This window comes from Dryobates pubescens, chromosome 13, assembly GCF_014839835.1.
Source record: "Dryobates pubescens isolate bDryPub1 chromosome 13, bDryPub1.pri, whole genome shotgun sequence".
Classification (NCBI taxonomy): Eukaryota; Metazoa; Chordata; class Aves; order Piciformes; family Picidae; genus Dryobates; species Dryobates pubescens.
Window position 1 is genome coordinate 2,886,493 of NC_071624.1, and position 12,300 is coordinate 2,898,792.

At 38.0% G+C, this 12,300-nt stretch overlaps 1 protein-coding gene across 1 annotated transcript; it reads left to right on the forward strand.

Annotated features, from left to right (window-relative positions):
- Positions 1-2,089: 2,089 nt before the first annotated feature.
- RBP2 (retinol binding protein 2) lies at positions 2,090-11,636 on the forward strand. The gene is made up of 4 exons (XM_009904810.2): positions 2,090-2,162; positions 7,196-7,374; positions 9,692-9,793; positions 11,583-11,636. The coding sequence occupies exons 1-4, from the start codon at positions 2,090-2,092 to the stop codon at positions 11,634-11,636; spliced, it is 408 nt and encodes a 135-aa protein (XP_009903112.1).
- Positions 11,637-12,300: the final 664 nt, after the last annotated feature.

Below are 12,300 nucleotides of genomic sequence, written 5' to 3' on the forward strand. Positions count from 1 at the left end.
ATGCCACAGTTATAAATGCTCATATCTGCCCATGTGCATTCACATTGGAATCCACCTCACTTCAACTTTCAGTCACTAAATAAATTTTCCTGAGTCTTTGTCTAATGTGTGATTGAAAACCCTCTTAGTATCTAAGGTATAGGTCAAAATACTTCTTTTACTTTTCTTAATTAAACTCCTTAAGTATCACACAAAGGCATCTTAAGAACTCAGGTCCCAGAAACTCTCAACTTAATTTTAGCTTTTTTTTTTTTTTTTTTTTTTTTAATCCCTGTATAATTTTTAGGCATTTGTGGAATTTTACAGAAGACTTCCTAAAATCAATAACTCTTCAGCTGACTTATTTCCAAGTTGGAGTTGTAGACCTTAATATTATTATAAAAACATTTTTAATAATATTTCCATTAAAAGGAAAAAAAGAGAGAGAGAGAAATAAAAGTAAGTAATTTTGGACTCAATCACTTCAATTATTTTATCTGTAGAGCTATCTGTAAGTTATCTTGCCTAATTAAAGCTAAATAGTTTAAAACTTAAACATGAATTTACTTTTAGTGCTTTTAATTCTGATAAAGTCCTGCTACACATTCAAATTCTCCTTTCAGGCACATTCTGAAAGTGCTTCTTTGTACAACTGAAATCTGTTCTTTTCTCCACAACAATGCTGCCAAACAGAGAGGGACCTGGGGGTGCTGATTGACACCCACCTAAACATGAGCCAGCAGTGTGCCCAGGTGGCCAAGAGGGCCAATGGCATCCTGGCCTGTATTAGGAATAGTGTGGCCAGCAGGAGCAGGGAGGTCATTGTGCCCCTGTACTCTGCATTGGTTAGGCCACACCTTGAGTACTGTGTCCAGTTCTGGGCCCCTCAGTTTAGGAAGGACATCGAGACACTTGAATGTGTCCAGAGAAGGGCAACAAGGCTGGGGAGAGGCCTTGAGCACAAGCCCTATGAGGAGAGGCTGAGGGAGCTGGGATTGTTTAGCCTGGAGAGGAGAAGGCTCAGGGGTGACCTCATTGCCCTCTACAACTACCTGAAAGGTGGTTGTAGACAGGAGGGGGTTGGTCTCTTCTCCCAGGCAACCAGCACCAGAACAAGGGGACACAGTCTCAAGCTGTGCCAGGGGAGGTTTAGACTCGAGGTGAGGAAAAAGTTCTTTACTGAGCAAGTCATTCGTCATTGGAATGGGCTGCCCAGGGAGGTGGTGGAGTCACCGTCCCTGGAGGTGTTCAAGGGGAGATTGGACGTGGCACTTGGTGCCATGGTCTAGTTGTGAGGTCTGTTGGAACAGGTTGGACTTGATGATCCTTGGGATCTCTTCCAACCTTAGTTACTGTGATACTGTGTGATACTGTGTGATAATGCTGCAGGATGAAAAATCCTTTTCTAATACAAACAGCTATATTTCAGAGTTATTAAAAATAATTTTTACAGTAGGATGGACTAACTATTATTGATTTCAATTTACTTTCCTAGACTAAAACTTCAGTTAAATTAAAACAAAAATATGCAAGCGCAGTTGGGGAAAGTGCAGCTATTGGTATATAAACATTTTACAAATCAAAGGAAAACAAAATCTCTTAAAGATAAATATACCCTTTTTTGCCCTGCTTTGCATTTATCGTGCATTGAAGACTTCCACCAGTTTAACTAGGAGTTCTAAGTGTGTCAGCTCTGTGAGACTGCTTCTTCACAGGGAAAAGTGAGACATGGAAAGGAACTGAAAGAGAGAATTCACCTTGGAAACTTTACCTTTGTTGTACAATTTGCCACCGTGTTCAATATGTTTCAAAGGTATCCCATAATAGCTACTAGTTCTTTACAAAGGTCACAGTAAAATCTTATCCTGTATTACTACATATTTCAGAAAGTGTCCCTTGTGTGCCAGCTGTTCAAGTGAACTTTGTTAATGAAGGCAAAGTTTTCTAAGGTTATCACTCTGACCCTTTCACTGTATTATCTAGAAAACCATAAACCTTATTAAAAAAAAAAAAAAGATATGAAAAGGTTTATAAAGCATTCTCTTAGCAGATCCTGTTTCTAGTCTCATCACACCATTTGATCTGAAGTTGGCCTTCAGCTTTTGCCATCATGCCTGCAGATTACAATGGGACATGGGAAATGGAAACCAATGACAACTTTGAAGGCTACATGGTTGCTTTAGGTAAATGAAAAAATCCATATAAAGAGAAAATATTTCAGTTAGAAGTAAAATACTTCCTTAAGGAGACTGTTTCTGTAGTGGGTGGCATGAGGTTTCTGCTAATCATTAAAAATCAAGTATTTGTTACATGCTTATAATTATAATGATCTAAGGATATAAGCAATAGAAGACTTTTAGCCAAAGAAATTGGGCCTTCAGATACAGGTCTTTTTTCTTCCTGGTGCATACTTCCTGTAACAGTCAAGCCACAACCTGGGTGGCTCTGTTAAAGAGGAATAGGATATTCTATACCAGTAAAGCAACAATAACATTTAGTATTTAATTACTCCTTTGAGCAAGTAGAAATTGCATGTACCGTTTGCATAGTGGCATAGTAAAGGGGATAAAAAACTTTTAAAGCATTTAAAGATAATAGGGCAGATATTTCTGAGAATTTTTGTGGGAATAATCCTTACACAACACGAAGACTTAGGTCACAGGAGTTCTTAAACTAAAGGTTGGGTTAACAAAGCTTTAGTTCACTTGGCTATGACTATCATTAATTACAACAATATGCAGAAAGAGAAGTTTAGTCAACTTTCATTTACTACTTGTTAGCCTCTTTGTCATTAGAAGCCTGATAGCTGCAATTTGTGTACCCATTGTGTAGCATGTTAAGTATACTCTTTGTAGATGCTAGAGGACCAAAACAGTCAACCGAATCCTAGTCAGTTCATATCAAGATCAGTTTATGCTGTTTGTAGAAATTTTTATCCCCACACTGACAAATCCCATTTTTTCAATGACTGAAAATAATTTTATGAGGCAAATGTCTTCTTTTGCTGCACCTGTTATTTTCAATATAAATTGACTTTCAATCATTTTTGTTCTCATAAAGTTATACACTTTTTGATCCAAGTCATTATGATTATGTAAGTACTGTGCAGGAAATCCTTCCTCTACTTAGGGTAGATGCAGATCTTTAATTTGCTGAAAATAAGAAATAATAGAAGATATCAACCTTTTCCCAGAATTTCTTCTTCAGAAGATTGAATCGGCATTGAGAGAACAGTCATCACCTTTCCCTCACTGCAGTAATATAGCTGCATTCCAAACATAACAACAAAACAAACAAACAAAAACATGAGTTATATTTATACATGCTTGAGAAATGTAATTATGAGAATCAGGAATCTTCTTCAAGCTGTGCTACACCAAGCTGGGGGCAGCTGTTGATTTGTTAGAAGGTAGGAGAGCTCTGCAGAGGGACCTTGACAGGCTGGACAGATGAGCAGAGTCCAAGGGCATGAGATTTAACACATCTAAGTGCCAGGTTCCACACATTGGCTGAAACAACCCCATGCAGTGCTGCAGGCTGGGGTCAGAGTGGCTGGAGAGCAGCCAGGCAGAAAGGGACCTGGGGGTACGGGTTGATAGTAAGATGAACATGAGCCAGCAGTGTGCCCAGGTGACCAAGAAGGCCAATGGAATCCTGGCCTCTATCAGGAACAGTGTGGCCAGCAGGAGCAGGGAGGTCATTCTGCCCCTCAGCAGTACTCAGCACTGGTTAGGCCACACCTTGAGTACTGTGTCCAGTTCTGGGCCCCTCAGTTTAGGAAGGATGTTGACTTGCCAGAACGTGTCCAGAGAAGGGCAACAAAGCTGGGGAGGGGTTTGGAGCACAAGCCCTATGAGAAGAGGCTGAGGGAGCTGGGGCTGCTTAGCCTGGAGAAGAGGAGGATCAGAGGAGACCTTATTGCTGCTTACAACTACCTGAAGGAAGGTTGTAGCCAGCTGGGGGTTGTTCTCTTCTCCCAGGCAATCAGCACCAGAACAAGAGGACACAGTCTCAAGCTGCACCAGGGGAGGTTTAGGCTGGATGTTAGGAAGAAGTTCTTCACAGAAAGAGTGATTTGCCATTGGAATGGGATGCCCAGGGAGGTGGTGGAGTCACCATCCCTGGAGGTGTTTAAGAAGAGACTGGATGAGGCACTTGGTGCCAGGGTTAGATGGTGTTGGGTGATAGATTGGACTTCATGATCTCAAAGGTCTTTTCCAACTTGATCTATTCTAGTCTAGTCTATTCTAATCACAGATGAAGGGAATAAAGGACCACTGTTTCCTTACCACACATGATGTCTATAAAAGTTACCCAGGAAAAGCAGGCATTAGAGTTGGCTAATTTAACCTGGACTGGAGGAGTCTGTCTGGCTCTGAATTGTAAATCGGCATGTGGAAAAAAAATCAAACCTGTATTTTATTTTTATGCTTCTAATTTAGGCCAAACTTGCTCTAAGCCATTCTCATTCCCAGATGTCTCATTGTTTTCTGTCTAGTGGTCATTGATTTCTATATTCTTTCACTCTTCTTTCTCTGCCTTTCTACAGTAGCTGACACCTGACACCTCTGTAATAGTGATGGTGATAATCAAGAGCTTTTTCAGGCTAAAGTTGAGATAGGCATGTGGCTTCTTCTGCTTTGTTCAAAAGGTGTTGAGTCAAGTTAATGGAGATATAAAGAACATGTTTGCTCAGACTGTAAAATATTTAAATGAGGTAGTCCACAACAGTTCCTCCTTGCGTCTCAGTGGCATCTTTACAGTCATTTCAGTCAGTAAATGAATTATTGCATTCTTATTACTAAACCAAGTGGATCTTTGATCCCTTTCTGATTTCATATAGCCCAGTGGAAATTGTGAGAATAATGGATGGATTCAGCCTACAGTTAGGTTTGGAATATGGGCTTCCAATTCTCAGAAGACTGCTTAAAAAAAGATAGTAACAGTTCATGAGAATAAAAGACTCTGACCCACTCAATAGCCTGAAACAAAGAGGAAAAATGTGTTAAAATAAGGAATAAGTGTGTTTCCTGGGAAATATTTGATTCATTGCCTACCTTGTGCAGACTGTACTGGACAGGCAGTCACTCAACTTTCTGATAACATTTTTAGACTGCTTTCCCAACAAGATGCCAGCAAGTGGTTGGAATAAGGACCTATCTGCACCAGTTGTTTGGATCTGGCTCTTCATAAGTAGATCATGGTTTATTGTATATGCATGCATATATATACACTATAAGTTGTACTAATTAAAAACTGCCAATGAATTAGTAAAAAAAGGCCAAGGCAAAGATGCCTACCACTAGAGATGAGTCTCAGAAAGATACTACATTAATAGGGGTAAAGAGATTCTTCTGCTCCATTTCTCACAATTTTACATGTGGCTGGTATTTTAGGTATTACAGTGCTCAGGTTCAAAGCACACTGGGGTTTTGTGGGTTTTTTTTATTCACCCACACTTTAAATTCTACACTTTAATTAAATAATAGTGTTGACCTTTAAGCCAGAAACTTTGATTTTTATCATATACCTGTTACAAAGTATTTTAATCTACTATAACAGAACAATAAATCATTTTTATTGCTTGTACTGTACAAAATGCAGTTATGAAAACCATGCTTTAATACCCCCTGCCCCTGATTTTTTTTTTCTCCAGGAGCTACAAGACTAATGTATTAGCATTTCTCTAGACAGCTAGAGTTTTGGGTTTTTTTTCCTCAGAGAGAAGAAATTTTATGTTACCTGGCCATAAATCAGACCCAGACATACCCATCACAGCAGATAAAATATACCCAAGAAGCCTTGAACGTAAATACTGAATAAGAACATTATTCCCCATGTTAAAAAGTCACTTTTTTTTCCAAGCCAATCCTCTTACACAAGTTGATTAGTATTTCACAAGTAGTGTAATGAATCTAACAAAAGAAAAAAGGCTCCATTAGTATGTGGCATTGCTGAGCTGACAATGATTAACTCACATGTGAAACCACTAAAAGATGGCTAACAAACCCCAAACATTTTTCAGTCTCTTGCAGAAGCATGTGAGAGTATTTCATTTGCATAGCACCATAATAAGATTCACTTCCAGCTGGTCAGAAATATTTATTGCAGATGGTAATGCAGCTGGTGTTAGGTGGACTGTATGAGGCAAATTGTCATCCTAGTAATATATATTCTCCTTTTAGCAACTTTCAATGCATTCAGTTGTGAACAGTTGTTTACATCATAATGTAAGTCTTCATCAGGAGGAAAATCAGGATGTTTAGGAGATCAGAACTGCATAAAATGTTGACAGAATATTAAACAGACTGTCAAATGCTGTAATTTGATACTTTTTTGACTTTCAGCTTTGCATTTGTCTCCCTTCAACATCTAAACTAAAATTTACTTTTGTGGCAGCTGTCTAACAAAGGATAAGTCAGGCTTTTATTTCATTGTTTCTTTTTTGTTCATTATTATAATTTTAACCTCTGGTATACTCCCACAAACTACAGGTTCATCATAAAAGTAAGATGCCAAAATCCCATTGAGGACATACTCATTGTAACACACTAAAGGAATAGTATGAATCTGTTCCCTGGCCACTGCAAGATGATTGGACTAGATGATCTTTAGAGGCCCCTTCCAACCCAAACCAGCTACTATTCTATGATTATTCTGAGATCCTTCTTTTAAGTCATAGCCAATGCTTGTAACCCTGCAGGACACATCCCAGTACCTTCATGTGCCTAAGAGCTACATGATTTATACTGCATGTTTTGAAAAGGGAATGTCTCCCAGGCATAAAATGATAACAGCACTGCAGGCATGCCACAGCTTCATGTGAGTGAGGCCAAAGAGGATATGTCAGTCTTAATAGACCCTATTTCACATCCTTCAAATACCCTGGAGATTTGGATGATGTAACATGCCAGCATCCAGTCACTACTGGTGGTATGTTGTAGCTCTGCTCACATTTCCAAAGGTATCGTGTTAACACGTAAGTTTATAATCAGTGAAAAATCCTCAAATTTAAAGCTTGTTTTTGAACAAAAGATTATTTTTATCTGAAATGTTCATCTCTTCAAAATGTTGCAGGTAAAAGCATCATTTGAGTAACTGTGTTCTACATCATATGCTTGGGGTTTTCCATTAAGTGTAAATATGAGGGCTGTGGGGTTTGATTTTTAGTAGCATACTGGAATTCTCATTGTGGAACTCTCCCGATTTTTGACAGGTATTGATTTTGCCACTCGTAAGATTGCAAAACACTTGAAACAAACAAAGGAGATTGTTCAAGATGGAGATAATTTTAAAACAAAAACAATCAGTACTTTAAGAAACTATGAACTGAATTTCACCGTGGGAGTGGAGTTCGAGGAACACACCAAAGGGCTGGATAACCGAATTGTAAAGGTAAAAAAATGGTACCAGCACCAGGAGTGAGCACTTCTAAACCCAGCTGAATACATGGGAAAAAAAGCAATGTAATATTTTACATACATGAGAGGACTTTTATAAACCACAAATAATTCACATCTTGAGACGGTTTTGTTTCCTGCTACAAGCATTTATTTTATGGTGTCTCAGATATGTGAGGACAATCATTAATAACATGTTTTTGTAGTACAGAATTTTCACAGCTTTTCTCTGATACACCTTTTTGTACTTAGAGAGTAGAAAGACTGTGTTTTCACATATGTATCTTCCTTAATGAAATTGTAAATTCATCACTTTGAATGTAGGACTTTCCCTGTGTCCATGTAAATGTTCAGTTCTAAATGGCTATGTTCAACACATTAATTTCAATCAGGGCTTGTTCAACCTCAGTTCAACACTTTAATAGTTACACATTATACAAATAAACCTGAACTAAGCTATTACTGTAGAGGGAGCTTTGGGAAGGACAAGAAAATACTGTGAGTCAAAGCCACCACTGATAGAGGTGGAAGGGCTACTGGCAGTGATAGACAGGCAAGGAGACTCAGCAATGCATGGTTTAATATCTTTAGAATTAGAATATTTTTAGATTAGAATTCCTCTAGGGAGCTGTGGTTGTATGTTCAGACACCTTTTGATGGGATAAGTGGACAAGGAACATTTGGATCAAAGAGAATGTTGTGAATTAGCCCTTGCCCTACCTCCTGTCACAGACAGACTCAAGTAGTAAACCTGTTCCTGTGAAGCATTCAAACAAGGCGGTATCCAGAGAAATCAGTGAGGGAAAGAATACTTACGAGCACTAATTAAATTCACTTACAAAATTCAGCTTCACATTTCTCTATTAACACTGGTTCTGTTGTACATTTTTCTCAGCCCTAAAATAATTTGGCAAGATGGTCAAAGGTAGAGAGGACAGAGGATAGACTAATGCTCCTCTAGTACTCTTCACCACTATCAAAGCCATTGCCTTTCTATACAAAATCATTTCACTTGCAGACTCTGCTCCTCATTATGAATTATTTGGAAGGAAGGAAGGAAACACAGCTTGTACAATTATAACCCTGTCTGCTTTAATCATTTTTCCCTAATGCTCTTTTCTAAAAAAAATATATATTACTTGTTTCTAACAAGAGGATAAGGAAAAAGGAAGCATGTTGTACCATTATTCTCTGGACAGGTTTAAAAGAATTTTCTAGTGATTTCATTAACAAAACAAAGCTTCAAACACACTAAAGTAAGAGGAAGGTAATAAAACTGGTAGGCAATATTTAAATGTGAAGAGGGCATGGATAATTCAAAGAGCATGTAGCTTAAAAATCCCGTAAATAAAAAAGAAGTTATGAAATGGAATGAGTTTTGCCTCATTATTAATAGAAAGCTCCCACATAAGAGAAATAAATCATCCAGTGCTGAACTACAAAATTAATTCAGCTCCCAATACTCTTGAAGCCTTTTAATAACTGAACTTACACCAACTGTAACTGGTCTCTGATGAGGATTTGCCTATGATACATGTTAAATGCCTCCCCAAAGTACAACAGTGCAAATATTGAACAATTCAAACAAAGTTGCTTTGAATGTATGGTAGCCTGTCTGAGTAGAGAATTTAGCCTGTAAAGAGAACTTTTCCTTAATAGTCATCCTGCTCCTGGACAAGAATCATCATACCAAATACTTTATTAGTGATAGAACTACATCAAGTCATGACATGGATAGGAGGGGCCCCTTGAGATCACCTAGTCCAACCCCTCTGCTCAAGCAGGGTCAGCTGGAGCACATTGTCCAACTTATGATTGTATCTCTTTAAAGGTCTTATGGAAGTGCATGAAAAGATGGAAATAAAGTTATGGTATGAGACAATATTAACAGATTTTTTAATGCAGATCTAGAAAGGTGTTAGCACAGCACCAGTTGGTGTAAGGGCCCAGATCTTTGCTCATGAAACCTTATAAAGTTTTTAGTAATGGCTTTAAACAAAAAGAAAAGAAAATTACAATTTGCATACATTGCACAAGTACCTGTTAATTCACTCGGTGATTCACTAGTTAGTATGGACATTTCATATTCAAGTATGTGAAGAAATAAGGCAAAATGACAATAACGCACTATAAAAGCTTCACATCAGTATGCTGTTGTCATTTTGAAAGCATTCAGGTTTTGGTTGACTCAAGTTTTCTTGGAAGGAAGCTCGAGAATGCTAGGAAGCAACTGTAATTGTGTTTTCTAATTTATTGATGGAGTTGATTTTCATGTATTTTTAACTTTTTGTTAACACATCTGATTTGTGCAGAGTCTAGTGACCTGGGATGGTGACAAACTGATATGTGTTCAGAAAGGTGAAAAGAATAACAGAGGCTGGAAACACTGGATTGAAGGAGACCTACTGCATCTGGTAAGGGCTGCTATACTGCTATACTGATACACAGCACACAACTGAGACTGCAAGTACAGTTTTCTATTTCAAAGAGTTTGCTACTTGTTCTAGTTAGAATGGTCTTTATTTAGAGAGTTCTGATCCCTGAACTCTAAGGAACACCTCCCCACCCCCCCTGTGACAACTGAGGAATGCTCAATTTCTTTCCATCTGCTCCCAATTAAGTCATAGCTCTGCTGTGGGGTTTTTTGTTCCAGTCAACTGCCTTCCAGATGTTGTTCCTTCATGTAACATCACACCTCTAAGCATCTCATTCTTATATAATCACTGCTAGAAAAAACAACCAAAGAACCAACCAGACCAGAAAAAAACCAAACCAACCAACCAAGCAAACAAAAAAGACAAACAACAACAACAAAAAACCAAAACCAAAGCCCCCAAAACACAAAAACCTACCAAGAAAACCTCCACAAAAGTTCCAGTATGGGACAGAGTGCAAGAAAATGATTGGGTTTTGTTCTGAAAGAAGCACCATAACATTTTAGCACACTATGCTGTGATAAGATCAGAAACCTCTGGATACTCAAGAGGATCCTGCAAACAACTTACACTGCAATGATTTTGTGCTACTACAATAAAAAGTCACAACATTAATACATCTGAGTTAGAAAGCTGGAGCCCAAAGATAAAGGAGGTGAGTCCTGAACATGAAGAGCATGTTCAGGAAATAAGGAGCCACTGAAGTTCAGAAAGATTTCAATGTAATAGACACATAACGATTATGATTCCAGTTTCTCAGGAAAGTAATGAAGATATAGGCATGATAATGTTGAATGATGCAATAGATGAGTGAAGAAAGATAAGAGAAGAAAGCTCATTGCTCTGTTTCATTATTTGCATCTACAGATCTATTCCTTCACAAGTTTACCCTACAGATAGCTGGCATGGCCAATGACATTGCCTCAAGCCTACATGCTCGGAAGGTCAAAGAAATGAACTAGATGATCCTTGAGGTCCCTTCCAGACCTAACAATTCTATGATTCTATCTGCCTCCTAACTAAAAGCCAGCTGTCTAGTACACCTTTTCAACTCTGTTTTAACACATATTCAAAACACCCCTAAAAAAAGGCACCAAGATTCAGTCTAAGACTGAATAGAGACAGAGACCAGGTAGATTTTAGAACAGTCTTCAGAAACTCTATGGCAGGTTTGGCTAATTGCTAGCCAAAAAGCCAGCTTCAACTCACTTCAAAGTCTAATTTGGTTGGCTAATCAGAACAGTAACCTAAGTATCTGCACAACAACAAGCAGATGTGACACTTTTAAGAGGTCAGATGCAACAGTAGGCAAAATAGCTGGGTGCAACTCTGAAGTAAATGTCCTCATCTTTGTAAAGCATCCTCTTTTTTTCCCCTTCTTTTTTTTCCTGTCAAATTTCCTTATTTCATTGCTTCTCATGAATTATGAGGTAACACATGAATTACAAACTATTACAGTATATTTTTTTAATAACAAAGTATGAAAAAGCCTTACATTAAAGACAATTTTAATGCATTTTTTCATGTTTATTTGTCTTAGAGCTCAATTAAATTGTCAAAATCTCATTATTCAACACGTAGTGTGTGCCTGCTGATTGGTTCAATCTACTACATTATTCTTTCTTTTCTCTTTTTCATAAGTGTATCTTTCCAGTGCCATGGCACAGTTGTAGGAATATCTGGTGGGATCTGCTGTGTATGCAAAATGCAACTTTTACTATTCTTTATTTTCTTAATTCTTAATTTTCTAATTGTTTTAATACTGTAGGAACTGACATGTGAAGACCAGGTGTGCCATCAGGTATTTAAGAAGAAAATGTAAAATTGACCAGAAAGACACCCAGACCTTCATTGCACTGTTATCCCGTTATCTTTTATCTAAAAAGAAGAACCAACCTGGATTTGCAGTAACTCTTTGACACTGTTCTGCCACTGTCTTTTGTGCCTGCTTATGGAAACAAACGCATTCCATAGAAATAACATCCAACAGCTACATACAAACATCATAAATTCCTTTGCATTTCAAGGAATGGAGTTAAATAAAAGTAATTTTCTTGCAAATAATGCATTACTGCATTGTTGCAATCATTTCCAGAAGAATGTCCTTTAACAACAAGGCTGAAAATTAAGTCACAATTATCTCAGCCACAGTATATCTCTCCACAGTGCTATAATATCATAAAATATTTGGATGACTGAGTAAAATTGGGTATTCATTAGACTGTTTCTATTTAATTTAGTCGTGGATCACTAAGTCCACAGTTCCAGGCAACAGAACGGCTCACTGGACACAATATACGGCCTTTCACATCCAGGTTATTCATTTGAATTTGGCCCAGGTCTATAGCTGCCAGAAGTTATCTCCTGATAAATGTCTCATGATCAGTGTGAAATGCTGTAGCTCCTTAACACGGCCCTGATGTGGATTGGGCAATGCTGCTAACCCCCAGTTAGAACTGGAATCCTACTAATAATCCCAGTGGTGA